The sequence below is a fragment of the Phalacrocorax carbo genome, chromosome 12 (genome assembly GCF_963921805.1).
Source record: "Phalacrocorax carbo chromosome 12, bPhaCar2.1, whole genome shotgun sequence".
Lineage (NCBI taxonomy): Eukaryota > Metazoa > Chordata > Aves > Suliformes > Phalacrocoracidae > Phalacrocorax > Phalacrocorax carbo.
In genome coordinates, this window is record NC_087524.1 from 9,649,927 (window position 1) to 9,667,037 (window position 17,111).

General features: G+C 46.6%; 1 protein-coding gene across 2 annotated transcripts in view; it reads right to left on the bottom strand.

Moving 5' to 3' along the window:
• Positions 1 to 13,482, bottom strand: part of SH3PXD2A (SH3 and PX domains 2A) — a 270,198-nt gene extending 256,716 nt beyond the window's left edge. The window contains exon 1 of one of the 2 annotated variants that reach the window (XM_064464085.1): positions 13,289 to 13,482. In XM_064464085.1, coding sequence (XP_064320155.1) covers positions 13,289 to 13,360 — 72 coding nt within the window. In that variant the 5' untranslated portion in view covers positions 13,361 to 13,482. The remainder of the gene's footprint in view (positions 1 to 13,288) is intronic. The other variant, XM_064464087.1, reaches the window with a different exon arrangement.
• Between the last annotated feature and the right edge of the window lie 3,629 nt (positions 13,483 to 17,111).

Genomic DNA, 17,111 nt, shown 5'->3' on the forward strand with positions numbered 1-17,111 from the left:
AGGCAGCTGGAAATAAGTCTAGAAGCAAAACAAGGAACAATAGTTACAAGGATGTTATAAATGGCTTTATTTCATCTGTGGAGAATATTGCTTCTGAAAGCCGAGGAAGTTAATTTATAATGTTAGCAATTTGACAATCAGACTTTTTAATAGGAACTCAACTATTATGTTTTGAAACAAACAGGAGCTAGCATGGGTGGGGGATTGCCGCTGGCTATGACTTGGCTATTATTTTTTCAATTAGGAGCAAGGCTGGGCTGCAAATCTCTTCACCTTGTTTTGCATGCGGGAACTCATGAATCCAAGAGTTTGTCTTGGCTAAAGTTACAAGAAGATGAAGCTTTACAACCACAGCATCTTTGCTAAACAGGTACAAGGAGCCCCATCTAAGGCGAATAAGTCATAAAATGTTAGCCACAACTGCTAGACCCTACACATGTCCCATAAACCATCTGTATGCTTTTGACGGACACTGAGACCAGAACACAGGCAACAGTGGGAAGAAAGAGCCTGGGAACTCAGAAAAATTCCCAAAGTGAATGGACATTTGCTGACGACAGCACTGTAAAGTTGGCTTTGGTGCTTGGCTCCTGGTAAAACAATGACATAATGCTGTGTTAACTAGCAGGGAAGTATGAGGGTTGGAAATGGGTCTGTAAAACCCACCAACACATTTTTTTGACAAGCCAACAGATTAACATCTATTGTCACCAGGGCAAGGCCAAACTTGACTGGAAAAGGTGTAGGAGTTTGATGTCACGGAGAGGCTTGCAAGGACATCAGCTAAAGAGCATTCCCATGTCATTTCAGCATTTACTGCTGTGTTACTGCCTAAAGCAAACTATTAGCCACCATCACCTTCTGTTTAACCCTTTCTGTCACAACATGCAGTAAAGACAATAGGGGATTGACACACATCTGCTACAGCTCACATTAACCAGAAGCAGAAGATCAATAAAGGACCAGGCAGGACAGGTGCTGGCAGATAAAACACATCTATCAGGTTTCGAGTGCCAATCCTATGTTAGTATTATCTACAGTCTCTACCTTTCTACAGATAGAAAGAGTAGGCATCAATCCTTGTTTTACTCCTTAGGATGTTATCAAGTCCACTGTGATGCAAATCACGTGGCCAGTTGCACCCTCAGCTTAGACTGTGTCAAAGTCTTTATCATAACCCAGCCAACAACTCTCACTCACAGCAAGACAGTGGCCAAGAAGTTTAAGCTCCTCGCAAACAAGATCTAAACACAGGGATGACTGAACTCCCATGAAAGCCAGTGCCTGGTGGAGAACAATCTAACTCTGTTCACCGGATGAGTTAGAGCCCTGACAGCTTAGCATCACTAAGCCCTCAGCACAAGGGGAAAGCTTTTTGTCACCTCTCCTCAGGTGTAAAGGCTGCAGTAAGCAGATCAGTGCTATACCCTCTGTCCTTCTACAGACCCTCAACACCCAGCAGCAGGCACTGGTGCTTGCCCACAAGATGGTCTCCAGTCTAGCCCTACTACATTTGGAAGATCACCTAGAACTCCAGAATTAAGACAACAGGAAATAATCCCACGCTGTGGGCAAGATTAGGGCTTTTCAGAAGGGGCAGGGGCAGGAATGAAAGAATGAAAGAGTCTCTTTAAAGTCTGGCCAAGACTGGCATCAGCTCCAATGGGACCTAAATATCCTTTGCAAACCTGTGCTTTCCAGCCCACTTTTTCAACCGATTCACTCTTCTTCCACAAGCACAGAGCAACACAGATGTTAAAACAGAAGCAAAACGCATGTGTGCACACACAAAGCCTCCAATCAAAACCCCAATTCCTACCAAACACCTGCACATTACCCCAACACCAGAAGAGAAGAATTATGTAAACCAGAAATCCCAATATTCACCCTGGCAAACACCACGCACACAGATAACACAGCATTACTCACAGATGAATGGACTGGTAGAAAACCCAACACCAGGGCTGCCACAGACAAGCAATCTGGCCAACACCTTCAGCAGTGAAGCCAAGGGTTTGAGTAGCATCTCTAGGCTGTACAACCTTTGATCCTGCTCACTTGGGCCAGGGCCTCAGTTCTTTCAAAAAATGAGACTCCGTCCAAGATGGCAGTGCCTCTCACACACCAGTACACACCATCACTCTCCAGTGCCACTAGCAAATTGCTGTTGCTATACAAAGAGCCAGGGGTCCTTATGCCAGGAGGTTTAAAGGCAGACTGATGGTCTCTCTTGCCTGGACCATGAGTACTGCAATCTCCAAGGGCTGTTACCCATGACAAATTTACTTAAAATATTTTTAAACTGAACTATTTATACTTATCTTTACAAATCAGGGATGGCTGTATTAAAGGATGAAAGGCAAGCTACAGTTGCCCAGCTCAGAAACAAGTGGAAATCTGCTGCCTCAAAGCAGTCCAGAGTTTTGACAGAGACTGTTGCAATCACAAAGACAGCAGCAAAAGATTAAACAGAAAAATCTTCCTGAGCAATAACAGCCGGCAGACTCTTCCGTATACCTTAAGTAAGAGTATTTTGTAGGCTGGCTACTGTGCTAAATTCCCTTCAACGTAAGACTTCCTGTGTTGTCTTTATAAAACACCATTTGCTGAAGCATTAAAGGAAAACACATCTGGATTCAGGCAAAGTAAAGAACTTGTTAAGGATGTCCAGGGCTTGTAAAATGCAGAAGATACAGGATTGCTACCCCCTGGTACATGGAAAACCAGCATGGATGTTCCTCTAGAATCAGTCACACTTTATTCTTCACTGCTTAAGCCAACAGTTTTAATCTCTTGTTATTAATAGAAAATAAGCAGCCCTTTCATTAATAAGAGGAGATTATTACTACCAATGCTGGTCCAGGGATACTGTCAGTTTCACCTGATATATGTTCATAGAAAAAACACACACACACAGAGCTTCCCTTCTGCTTCTGGCTTTCCTCTGTCCTGTCCCAGAAGCCAGCTCCAGACCATTTTAGTCCCACTTAGGAAAATGCTGAACTCCAGCCTTTTTTCCTGTGACATGTTTGGGAGATGGGAGGAGGGCGATGCACTTAATCTGCTCTCTGTGGCTTTCTTCCAGGAAAATACTTCACATATCCTTATTTGTTTGTTTTTAAATTCTAAGTGATTTTAATGCTGGTGAAAGTTGCTGGAGTGACAGCCCTGGGAAACTGCAGGCCTCCCACTTACACACTAGCAGGGGCTGTGCCAGCTGCCCTGCTTCTGCTGAAGACCAGGAGCTCAGCTGTATCTTGTAGCATCCGTCCCATGAATAACAGTCCCTCAGCTCCGGCTGCTTGAGAAGAGGAAGGTGTCCGAGTGTGCCAAATTTTCAGGCAAAAGAAATACACTGAGCTGAGAGACAGTGCTGCAAAGGGCAGAGAAATGGAAAAACATTTAAAATTGAGTTTCAGAGTGTTTTGCTTGAGGTCACAGGAGTCTACTGTGGGCTTGCACCTGCTGGAGAGAATAAAACCAGGAATAACCTTCTAGCCACAAAATACACATGCATGAGCCAGAGTAGGAAAGTCTCTGGCATGCTGAGGGAGCAATTAGGAATCTCATCATTACAGAGTTAGGAAAATAGTAAATCAGATGCTCCCTGTTGCATCAGGCCCCTGAGGGTACAAAAATGCCCAGCAAGAAGATTTTTACCTCTGCCAGTGAGTTTTCCTGAAAGGGAATTCAGAGACACTGGAGAGATATCAGACAGCAGCTCTTAGTAGCCTACTGCCAAGGGCCTTGCTCCCAGAAAGACAATACTCCATGCTTTACCTCAAACACCTCAGCTGACCCTGGGACTCCATGACAGGAAGAAATGTCCTAGAGGAACAGGCTCACAGCCATCAGGCATGGCTGGCATCCTAAATGTACGTTTCCTCAGAGGGGAATATGTCTTTCCTATCATCCCATTCATTACCGTGTCTGTTGAACACTACTAGGGAAGCAACAGTCTGACTCCCATTTCCGGACAACAACGTGACCTTGCCATCCTGCAACTGCTGCTCCCAGGGGTGGATCTACTGGTAGAGGGATATGACCCAAACTCGAGGGTTTCAAAGCCGATGCTAGCAGTCAGCCCTTAGGTAACACACACATCTTTACACTTTATAAAAGGTCAGTAAATCCTGTTGGCTTTGCAGCCGAGCACACAGAGATCCAGAGAGGTTAAACAAATGATCCAAGGCCACACCACCAGTAAAGAGGACACATGAGCTCTTCTACCATGCTACACAATGTCTTGTATGTATCACACTGGATGTTAGTTCAAACCTTTCTGGATGATTTATGAACTTTATACATTAAAGTTTGCATTCCTAAGCATGTTCTGGACAGTGGAGAACCACACTTCCAGTATTTCAGGGGTAGTTATGGAATACTTCTGTAAAGGACACAGAATGGCAGTGTGGAGCTCCTGTTTAAACACAGCTAAGGTTCATAGAGGTTTGGCATGTTTCTCCCTATAAACATAGATAGGGATGCTTTCCTTGCAAACAACTTTGCATCAAGCCTATAAAATCATGCTGCTGACTGCTTAGAGTATAGGAGCCTCGTGCATCACTGCATTTAGGTAGCATGGTTTATAGGAAAAATAAAACACACCCCATTGGTCAGAGAAACTGTGCCAGCAACATATCAAAACATGAGTATTGCTAGTTAGGCTTCAAACACAGTACGTATGGGACCACACACGTATTTATGGACACTTAAAGTCTATGAATATTTCATTCCATCCAATGAGTCAACCATCACAAACTAAAGCAGTTGCATTATAGTAATGGATGTTACTATACAGCATTACAGCCTTATTGTAAAGCCATGGTACACCCTGATCCTGTGCTAGAGTAGGCAGTGACTGTTCAGACCAATTAAGAATACACTGCAGCATACTAGTGCACTATACGAAGGTCTCATGAAGACACAAATTTGGGGATGTGTATTCTGCCCACAAAAGTAGAATGCTCCCAGTCTAAGAACTTGGTTAGCTACCCACACACTGAGCTCCTATTCCAAAAACTGGAATAAGGAGTACCTTTGCCGAAATCAATAGCTCAATAAAATTAAGAAGAGAATCTTTATGACTGTCACAAAGGTCACCCTAAGTGTGAAAGCACCAGTTAACACCACTGCATTCAAGCACTTACAGCTACTATACGAATACAAAATCCTCTGCTCTACCTTCACCGCAGGGCAATTGAAAGTGTTATTACATTTCCCTTCTTCATGCCCGTTCTTTGCAAAGATGCCTAAATGATCACCAGACAGTAGCTTCGGTTACCAATTGTTGAGACAACTACCTGCTCTTGCTCTGCTGGTTGATATTGTCTCACTGCTCCCACCTGCCTGTATCTGTGTGTCATCGCTTGTCTTAACAGCCCAGTGCAGAGACCATCTTTCAGGTCTGCACACGTTTCAGTACAAAAGCATCCTTGCTTTCTAATAAGGCCTTTATGCATTCTAAAACCCCCCATATTTATAAATACATACAATGAGTATATCATATTACTGATGTTTAGTGAATGTGAGTTTCAAAGACAGAGTAGATTATTACATATTCAACTAGAAGGTGGTGCAAAGAGCGAGCAAGCAAGCTAAAGTGGGAAGGTTCTAACTAGGCTGCAAGATGTTTCACTTTAAAATCCTTTCAAGTGAAGAAATCTACCTGGTTTCCTTTTGCCTCCCCACCCCACCCCAAACATGATGACGTCCCTGCCTAGAAGAGGATAACAAAGAGATCCTGGAGAATATCTTTTTGCTTTTATAGTAAAGACAAAGGGAGACACACTATATTAAAAAACACAGTAATTACAAACTTCTCAGTAAAACTTTCAATAAAGCCTCTCTCTAGAAGTGTGTGCCAAGGCCCACGGAAGCTACTGGGATTTTTTTTTCCGTTGACTTGACTGTATTTGGTTTTGACACTACCTGATTAAGCAGCAGACACCACCAATTTCAAACAGTATGCTACTGTGCAGCTCTCTGCCTTCTTCATGTAATATTTACACAGCAAGCTCCAGGTGAGAAGGTGTCAGCTGTAGCCACAGGAAAGCATTCAGCTTCACAATGCCAAACAACACATGGTGCTGCAAGCCCCCTCTAACGATCCTGCTCTTCTCTCTTGTTCCTGGGCACCAGTTCCCTTTGCATGAGCAGGCACGGATTAAGAGGATATGGCATGAAACGGAAGATCAAAGAAAAAAAAAAAGAAAATCATCTCACATTAGAAAGTCCAGCTGTTTCCTCCCTAATGACTAAATTAGAGAGGTTGTACGTCACCTCCTGCCCCAGGTAGGGTCACATTGAATCCCTCTTCCTGTTTAATCCATATAAAATGGGAAATGGGTTTTGAGGAAGACAATGACAGCGTATGAGAGTAGTATTTTTTTAGGCTGTGTACTTTCATCAAATAAATCGCAAGACATCTTTGGAAGACAAAGAAAAGAACAGAAAATGCTGCCACATGCTTCATGGGAGGCCTTGGGCCAACCACTTAACCTCTCTTTGCCTCATCTTCCCAATTAGGGTACTGGCATACACCCTACCTTGCAGGGATGGGAGGAGGGCGATACCTTTGAGCTGCCCAGCCCTCTAAGGGCTGGGTGCATGGGTGGGATGAACAGACAGGCTGCTCTGGGATGCAGGAAGTCTGGGCTCCATTTCCTATTCCATCACTTACTTCCTTAGGATGTCTGTTCATCTGCCTCTCCAGTCACCCCTTCTGGGAAAGGAGCATGATTTGGCCTCTCCATTCCTCTCCCTTTTAGCTCAAAGCAGTGAGACTCGTGTAATTTTGACTACAACCCATCAAGCTGTGTTGCACAAGTGGGCCCCAGCACCCACCCCCACTCCGGGCTCTTATGAAGCCAGAGGTCACCTGCAGGTTGCAGCAGCTGAAAGCTTTCGTCCTGTCTCTGAGGACATCATCTCTCTGGTAACTAAGTCCTAGTGAAAGTCAATAGCAGCATCTTAGTCACTTTTAAAATGGAACTTGCAGGCTTGTGTAGCCATTGCCCTCAGCTCATGGGCTTGCTAAAAGCTTTCCTCTGAGCTTTCTTTCGACTGCCCTCTGAGCACACTGCAGGCTCAACCACAAGAAAGCCAGTACAGGCAGCTTGCCGGGATGTAAAGCCTCCTGCGTTATTTCATTCTGCCCTGACCACAACAGGGCAGGACAACTACCTTGTCTGTTGGGTTTTAATCTATTCCTAAGGCTGGGGACAGCTGTTTACTTTGCAAACTGTTGAATTTAGATACTGCTGCTTCTTGGTTGAATGCTACCGACCCACAACTCTGCTGGGAGAAAGGACTGTGAGTGCTCCTTAATCTGCTGGGCTACCCTACTGCCTGCTGAAGAAGCTTCAAGTTTTAGAGACAATAACTGGCAGACAGTTCATGATGAAAAGCAGGTAGATGCCTAAAGTGCCTGAGCTACTTTGCAAATCTGCTGTGAACAAAAGCTCAAAGGACTACACCTCTCTCAGGCACTTTCTAAGATAATGTAACATGGAAAAGACCTCCAAAGAGAGAGAATCACATGCAGTATGGCACTTGAAGGCTAAGAGGATGCTGAGAAAGAGAAGGAAGTGAATCTCTCAAGGCAATGAATAGGAAAAACCTGTACATTATGTTGGTCTCATAAAACAATGCATGCCCAAGAAGTAAAAAACCCAACAAGACATGGAAACTAAAACCTCTGCTGTAAGGGAAGAATTTCACTTCAACAAGCAACATTTCCATCAAGAACTGGTTACATTGATAAGGAAAAGTCCCCTGAGCACTAGTGGGCACAGGCAGCTTTGGACTAGCAAGGTTTGATCTCACCCTCCTGCTATCGCTGCTCCTCTGGCCATGTGAGAGAAGGGGCGAAGAGAACCAAAACCATCTCTGCAAACTAACCTGCAGAGAACTGTCTACCCGAGGCTTCCAGATATTTCAGAAATACTGACTTTTCTTCTTCCTGACATGTTTCATCAGACATCAAAAAACAAAAAAAAGAAAATTTTGTATTCTGAAAAATCATAAGATTGGCATCTAAAGCAGGCAGAACAGTGGAAATTATCCTTAAAGGCATATGTCTACCCCAGCAGGGTGGTACCCTACATACAGGGAAAGCCACTGCAAGGGAATGGGACTGTTTTGCCCCAGTCTGCTTTCTCCTGAGCTCTCCTGTGCTATGCACGCAGGGCATCACAGTCACCTTTGACGTAACCTTTGCCAATACACAGAAGTTCAGTTCTGAGGAACAATGAAGTCACAGAGCAGCCTGCTAATTTTCTAGCTCCCTCCCAGCACCCCAGGCAAAGATAATAGTAATAATAACAATAATTCAGACCAGTGAGTCAAGCTGGATCACATCCCCTAGAAGGAAAGCCACACAGGGTGTTTTGAGGAGGGGAAGGGGAAAGCAGAAAATGGATCATAAGTCCTAAACAGATACTCATCTAACACTGACTGCTGATTCACATTGGGTCCCTTACTGTGCTCTACTCACAGGACACTGGCCATGTGAGCTCCAGGTGCGTCACATCCTGTTCACTCTGGAAGAGATCTGGCTCACAGTCTCCAGCTCTGCTAATTGAAAGGGTCAAAAAAAAGCCAGTTTGAGCCTTTCTTGCCCATGAACTGCTGGTACTCCTAGCACAAGAGGCACATGGAGCTCCTCAACTCAGAGGGACACACTGGACAACCCATTTGATGACCCAAGCAGGGGGAATCCAGCCCTTTCTCCCATGGTAGCAATGAGGGACCAACACATGAATAAAGATCCTTGCAACTAAATCCATGACACATCTAGACCCCCTCATCAGTGCTGGCCTTTGTATAACCAGCAGCTTGCAACAAAAAGAAGTAAAGCCATGAAGATGCCTGATTGCATCTGAGTCACTCTTGAGCCTAAGCAGTAAGCAGGAGTAGCTAAGACACAAGTAACAGGGCTTGACCCTAGCAGTACAGGTCTTTTCTTCAAAGCATGCTGATATTTTACAATAGGTCACTTGTGACAAGCACACTCATGTTCTCCCAGGAGAACCCAACAAAGCAGGACTCAATCCCTTACAATTCAGCAATGCCAGTGCCCTGAGGAGGATAGCAACCACATCCATGCAGCAGAGAGATTCCTACAAGAGCAATCTGGAGACATTCAGAGATAGCATTAGGAAACAATTACACTGTGGAGGGATTAGGATAGTATACAGGCATCTCAGGTGATTAAAATCAGCACTAACTGGAAGGAGACTAGGGCAGCCACTTGTAAAGCAAGAGCGTTTCACCTTCCCTCCATGCTGTACAAAGCTGAAAAACACACAAAGCCTAACTGCAACAGTAGAGCAGTGCTGGAAGAGGAAATCTGTACCGATGTATCCATCCTTGCCCTTGGGATAACGCAGGCACACTTAGAGACCTCAGAAATGACCTCAAGCATATAAACGTCTAGTGAGATAATGCACACGAGTAACTGCTCCGTCCTCTGCGGAGGAGCAAGTGGTCAGGGAGGGGGATGGGGGATCCCATTCACTCTGCTTCAAATGAATATTTGCCATCACCCAGGTCCTGCAAAGCTGTGAACAGGTAAAGGTGCTAACCCTCTCTCACCTCCCTGAGAGCAGGATCAAGCACACTTGGTAGGCAGAGGCTCCCTGCAGGGCTTCTAAAGGAGACAGACATTTGGGTAAAGGGTAAGCTATCTGCCTAAAGATACCTGGAAACAGAGAGGTGGGGAGGATGTCTTAATTTAAGCTCCTCGAGAAATGGTTAAAGGAGGCAAGCACCACCAGCAGGCCTTTTTAAACAGATAATGCATTTCTGGTCTGGGATCATTTCATGTTTAATTCTGACAATCGCGATTTCAGACTAAAAGCCAGAGAAGCTACCCCACGAACAGATCAAACTTCAACAACCGAGAGAAGGGACTTTCGGGCTGTTTAAAACTTAGCAGGGCCAGAAAAGGGATTTGGATTTTCTTACCAGCTTTTTCTCTTCCAAATGATTAACTGACACCTTCAGCCACTAATTGCAACATCCTAAGCCACCCAGCTTCACCCCAGCATTGCTCAGCCAATGTATGACCCCTGTTGCACCAAGGGTCTTTCCAACAAACCCAGACTTGACCTTCCTGACATTGTTCTTGTTAAAAGAAAAGGGAAGGGGTAAAGAGATTTAACATTTTTGATGTATTACCAAGCACAAATCAATTTTTGAAAGACCATCAGTATGGAGAAAGAATAAGAAATTAATTTGGAAAGTCAAAAGCTGTAAGAGCACCAGGAGCTTATATTAGGGATGTACCATACAAGAGGCATGTGGTTATTGATCCAACTTTCTGTTTATCCTTCCACATGCTGCCATCTAGGACCCCCAGCCAACTGGCTGGTGGTGTGCTACTCGGTTGCTGACAGGGATGCAGAGGGAAGCATTGCAGATTCCTTCCCTAGCAGCAGTTTCCAAGGGCGGACAGAGAGCTGGCTGGGTTCCTATCAAATAGCACTGGATCCAAGATTTTAATCTCTCCCAGTGTGCAGAGCCCTAGAGATCTTCAGTGAGATATTAACCTCTTCAGAAGTTTCATACATAGGGATCCTAACACAGGATATGCAAAGCTGTCATCTTTCTTTTACTTTCTTGAGTCAAGGCCATAAAAACTATGCCTATATCATAAGAGAATGATTCCTGGCATTGAGGCCAAGCAGTGCAGGGGCTTATGTGCTTCTCACATTTAGGCCTCTCCACATACCCATAATGCCTAAGACTTGCCTTCATCTCTCCAGGCTCCACCGTGGCCCTGAAAGATCACAATTAAAAGGAAAGAGCATCATGTTAAAATGCCTGCAATAACTATGTCACCATCCACCAGAGAAACACATCATTAATCTGATACCAAGGTACGTGTTGCGTGGCCTTAAGGCATGGCATGAAGGTGTTTATGGATGCTGGAAGTAGAAAGGCTTTTTGATATTACAGAGCCACATAAGGCAGAAAGCACCAAGCTTTGCACTCTCCAAACTATCCACAGGCAATAAAAAGCACTAAATCCCAGTCACATTTATAATAATTTCAGAAGAAAATAGTTGTTTCATGTTAAAAAAGAGCACAGAACAAAACTCACAGTGATCAATGGATAAGACCCAGGGAATTAAATTCTTCGACGGTGCAGATTCACCCTCAGTGAGTTACCCCAGACAAAGCCAGATGAAAGGCTGCAGCACATGCATCTGCAGCAAACTGCAATCTAGGAAATGAAGAAGAGACCAAGACTTTTGGACCTGTGGGCTAGTTCACTCATCTAAAAGAAGAAGATTCACAAGGACATGGATGACTTATTTTTAACTGAATTACTCCAGCGCGTGTTTGTGAACTGTTGTGCTGAATACTGCACAGCCAGAGATTGAGAGTAAGTGGGACAAAAGGCAGACCCAACACTAGTCATCCAACAAACCATCTAGTTTGTGAATTTTTAGCCAAGAATTGGACACACAGGGACATGGAGCTGTTGTGCAGAAGACAATATTAGAAGCGGCATAGGGAGAGAAGGATGAAGGGGAAAAAATAGATTTGCCACTAGAAGCATTAAAGAGAGCTTCATGGAACAGTTTAAGTTACTATTATTAAAATGCAGTGACAACGATCATCAAGGAAACACATGTGTTTCTGCAGTAAAACACTGGAAATATTTTCTTTCAAAATTGTAAATACAGCATTGAAGTAATTGTTTTCTGGTTGTTTTCCAACAAGTAAGAAATTAACAACATAAATGTCTCCTGGCGATCTGGAAGGTGTTATTACCAGCTCTTTTCTATATCTTTGTGCTTGGCAGACATACTTCTCTGATGCTGAATTGCTGCCACCTTTCAGGTGAGATAACAGCCTGCAGTGGTGTCAGCCACAATTCACAGCAGCGGCTTGCAAAAGCTAACAAAAGCTAAAGAAGCCTTTCCCGCCTGGAAGCGGTGAATGAGGAATAGACTGAACGCACAGGTCCAGCTGGCAACCTGAGAGGACACGAGACCTAAAACTTCCACTCCTATGAACTGGGCATGAGATGCTTAATTCCACGGTAGATGAGAGCTTCAGCTTTACATACACAAATCAGCATCTCTCAGCAACATAGTGCCCTCTAGCCTTAAGCTCTGCTGTAGTTTAAACCTTAGAGGAAAAAGCTCAGCGATATTAAGTACTAATACAAAGCTTTACGTCCAATCTTCGGCCTTATCTTTCAGGCAACCCATTCAAATGCTGACCAGCTCTAAAGAAATCTAGCAGACATACAATGCCAGGAAACACAGTTCACTCAGATTTCACACCAGAAGCAACACACCTCCTCAGGCTTTTCCTTACCAAAGCTGGATGATTTACCTTCTCTATGCACAAAATTCTACCTTCTGTGTATTAAAGTGCAGGTTGTATTTTGAGAACAAGTGTTAAAAGATTTGGTGCAACTAAAACCCCAAAACAACTAGAGAGGGGAAAAAAAGACACCTCCACTTATGTGGGTAGGCAAAAGCTACTCCGCTGTATGCTGCAAACTCCTGCAGGCAAAGACACTACACATGACACCCAGCAACACTGGAGGCTGGGAAGGTTGTTAAAAATCCTCCTCTGATGCCACACTATTGGCAGTAAGGTGTGAAAGGAGGAAGACGAAAGAGAGATGAAAGAGATCCCAAAGACTGAGACTGCCTTGATAAGCATGCAAACCAGCTCCCCCCTCAGAAAAGGTCTTAATGTAACTTAAGGGAGAAAACGAGTAAAGATGCATCCAGCACCTCCGGATCACTGACCCTCTGGCAGGAGAGGCTTGCTCGGCTCCCCGCCGGGCACTCTGTAGTGCCGCGGCCAGGACGGAGGAGGCAAACCGGGGAGCCGGGAGACCTGTCCCAACCTCTGCTGGATCTTGCTGAGCAAGAAGGGAAGATCCACCTTCAGAAGGGAAGGAAACTTTAAAATTATAACATTAAAGAAGAAAACGACAGCCCAGCAGGGGATGAAAGAGGGTGCGTCTCCACAGCAAGCTGCCTTTCCGCAGGGGTCCCCGGAGCCCCGCCGCCGCCTCACCTGCGCCCCGGCAGGGGCAAACTGGGCGGGGGCGCCGGCAGCCAGGGCTGCCCGGAGGGGACGGCGCCCCGGGGAGGGACGGGGCTCCGGGGCAGCGTCTCCCACCCGGCGGGGCACGCTCGGCGCTCCGGGCACCGCACCGCGCCCGGTCCCGTCCCACCGCCCCCTCAGGCGGGCAGGCAGCCCGCCCGGCGGCGGAGCGGGGACTCGGCCCGGGCCCCCCTCCGCCACTCACGTAGTGCTTCGAGGGGTTCCTCCGCTTCTCCACGTCCACCACGTTGGCGTCCAGCAGGCTGTAGGAGAGCATCTTCGCGCACCCCGCGGCGGGGCTCCGCCGCTCCCTCCCGGCGCTGGCAGCACCCTCCGCCGCGCTGCCCGCCGCGGCGATGCCGGCCGGCGCGGCGGGAGGGCGGACGGGCGGGAGGATGCCCCGGTGCCGGCCCCGCCCCGTGCCGCCGCAGCGGCTCCCCCCTCACGGCGGCGGCGGCCCGGCTCCGCGCCCTGCCCGCAGCCTCGGGCTGCGCGGCCAGCGCCCCGCCCCCGGGCGGCCCCGGCGGGACGCGGCGGGACCGGACCGGCAGCCGGCGGCCCCGTGTGGCGGCGGGGGGAGCGCGGCCTGCCCTGAGATGGCGGCCGCCCGCGGCCTCCCGGCGGGTGCCCCCTCACACCTCGCGGGGCGGCGGCGAAGGCCCCTCTTTCTCCCGGAGCCGCCCCCAAGCCCGGCCGGGCCCCCACCCTCCGCCTCCGTCGGGGGCTGCTGAGAGACCCCCGGCCCGGCCCTAAGGAGGCCGGGGGCAGAGGAAGGGCGGCATGGCTTCGGGGCCCTCCATTCTGGAGAAAGTGTCCGAAATACCCTCCCCGAGCGGCGGCCAAGGTCACGCCGCAAACCCGAGGGTCGAGCCCGCAGCCCGCTGGGCTCAAGGCCGGCCACGGCGTGGGGAGGCCCACGGGGCTGCAGAAGGATCCAAGCTGGGGCAAGGTTGCAGAGGGTCGGGTGTGGGGGCTTTTAGAGCGATAAACCCATTTCAGCTCTGCATATTCATAGATACCTAACTGACCGTCATCTTCCCCAGTCACACTTCAAGAAGAGCATGTCGGTTTTGGGTTGATTTTTTTTCCAATAGTGCACAATTACTTCACATATGATTTTTTGAATGTTACATCAGAAATAGGAACCTGTGTAATCTTCCAGCCCTCAGTTCATGACATTCACTAGCTATTCACCAAGTTCACTGAAGCCTAGGAGGGCAGAAAGGTCCCAACTCCTAGAAGAAAAGCCCCATATTTACAGTGAGAACGGTTAATCTCAGTGTGATTTCATTATACATGCTATAGGCACAGTTTCTGAATCACAACTTTTACAAGGGCTATTAGGCTTGCAACAACGATCATGAGAGAGACACTGGAGTCACAAAGCCTTAGATACTTGAGCCTAAAGGCTGACATTTGAAAGTGGTTGGTTTCAACCCACAGCTGGTTTCAACAAGCAGCTTAAAAAAAAAGAGAAAAACCGGGAACAGCACCACCAGCAGACAGCTACTGACTGCCGCCAGGTGGGAACCAAGTACCTGCTGCAAAATGCCAGGGAAAGGTGCTCTGAGCCAGCCTTCTCCTCCCCCTCAGCTACTACACACGGTTCACCAAAACTAGTGAACTGATATAAAATGCTAAAATCCTGGCATCCCACCCTAGGATGTGTGCAGGTGTATATGAGACCAGCTTTTGGTAGCAGGGAGGGGTGATGAAAGCTGACGTGCCCACCCCAGTTGTCACTTTTCAGGCTTGTCTTTTCTTCTTCAGAGCACCCTCTTCCCTCCTCTTCTTTGAGGGACTTCCCACCTCTAATCCTCATGCATGACACAAGGCAGCAGAGCAATTATTTACCTTAGAAACCTTTACTGTTTAGACTGGCCAAGAAGTTCCTGGTGTGCAGAGCTAACAAAGAAAATTCTTCCTTGAAAATGTAAATATTCAAATAACTCATTGTTAAAAATATGCCTGGTGTGGCCAAGCCTCTTGGTTCTTGGATGCCTCTTTCCTGTGAGCCACTGTTAATACATATATCACACATTCTGTCCCCTTCTCCCATTACCTTGTTAAAAAAAAAGTCCCCCCCATTGTTACAAACGCTCAGGGTTTCTTTCAAATCAGCTTTCAAAACACATCATTGTGAGGGAAAGAGACAAAATACATTGTTCTCCAAGCACTCTGCCCCATCCTTCCTGATATTCTTACTACCTGGCACCTTCTTACTGGTATTCTTCTCATCTGCTCTTGTCGGGAAGGAGCTGCTATTTTCAGTCCAACCTGAGACTTGTGCTTTGGGGTTTGTGCTCCCTTGGCATCTACCCCCTACTTTCACAGCATCTGGTCCACCATTCACCTTTCCTCTGTTCAAGACAACTTGATTCTCCATTGCTGTGGACAACCTTCTCCAGCTGCGAAGCCTGCCCAGCCCTTGTACAGACCTGGCTTCCCTCCTCTTCCATCGTCTGCTGGTTTTGTGTTCATCGCACCTTCTGTTCTGCTTGTTTGTTTGCTGCATCCCTCCATCTACACAGGAAAAATGCATTGTTGCTAGGGGCATGGATTGTTCTTTTAAAATATGTCCAACACCCAGTCTAGTGGGAGTCTGATCCCAGACTATTGCAAGATGTGCAAAACATAACTGAAACCCCTTCCTATGCTGCGGGCTTGGGAAAATCTGCTCCTGTCTTAGGCAGCAGCTGGGAAAATGAGGCTGACAGCACTTCCTAGCCTTGTGCTGGAGAGCCAGGCTCCGGCTGCTGGGACTCAACGAGAGAAAGACTGAGTATGCAGCGAAGAGCATGGCAGGCTGCTTGTATGACCGGCCCCACGTGCAGAAGAGTCTGTATCCGATGAGGACCATGAACACACAGGCTGAGGCACTACAAGTTTGTAGGAAAATTACTAACTCTAGGGATTTTAATCCTAACCCTCCTAGTATTTATATTTTTTCTTAAAGTCTTCATTACTGAAGTCCTATCATTACATGGGAATATCACTGCTATTATTAACTATTTTAATACATACATTAATATCATTATTAACAGCTGGTTTAATCATTCACCTTTACAGACTCATGCTTCCAATAAAATTCACCTGAGGAACACCCTAGGAAGTTCAGACTTCTGAAGACTGAGAGAAACCAGCCATTTTAAAAGCTTTTTTCTACTAATTTGCTAGATGGGTATTTGGGGAAAGAAATTTTTTTTTCTCTCTTTTTGACCAAACAGGTAATCGCATCAGCCGCACAGATCTCATACAGCTACAGCCCAGCAACCTAGACTCTGCTCCAATTACATCAAAAGCCAATGCGTGACAGAATGTGTATGTGATGGTCTCAGAGCTGGAGCGTGACTCGAGTTTTCATATTTCAAGAGGACTTTGTCATGCTGGCAAATTTTTTCTAAATAAGCATTTGAGTTGTAAATTGAAAACATTTGGATCATTAAATCAGTGAGAAAATAAAGAGGGACAGGTTTTTCTGTGCTGCATTAGGGCCATTTCTGATGTCTCTTATTAATTCATGGCATATCACTGCAGATAAGTAACCTCCCCTGAATATTAACCATACTATGGCCTAACCCTGTATATAGCAGCTCAAGTTGCTGTTAAAGGTGACTTTTCTGGTTTTGTTTTTGCTTTTCTGTTTGCCAGGGCTGGGCATCCAGGTTGAACAGAGTGTTTTCCTGTCCCACTAGCTAGGAAGAGGCTCTAATGGTGCTCAGCACCCTGGGGGGAAGCGAAGTGAGCTCAGCCCCGTGGGGGAAGGGAAGCATTTCAGTGCTGTGCATGACAGATTAGCCACACAACTCATTACTGGCCACTAGAGTTGCATGCATAATCTGCTAGACATGGTACTAGAGATGTGCCCCTTAGGGTTTTTTTGGCTCTGATGTGCAATAGCACAACACAGAGCCTTTGTTACGCTCCAGCCTCAGCTTCTGTACTTATAAAACCTCAGCTTCTTAAAAGGGCTGCTTTCCATGCAGTCCTTCCACTTCAGGGTTTCAACATACACGTCTTTTGATAGG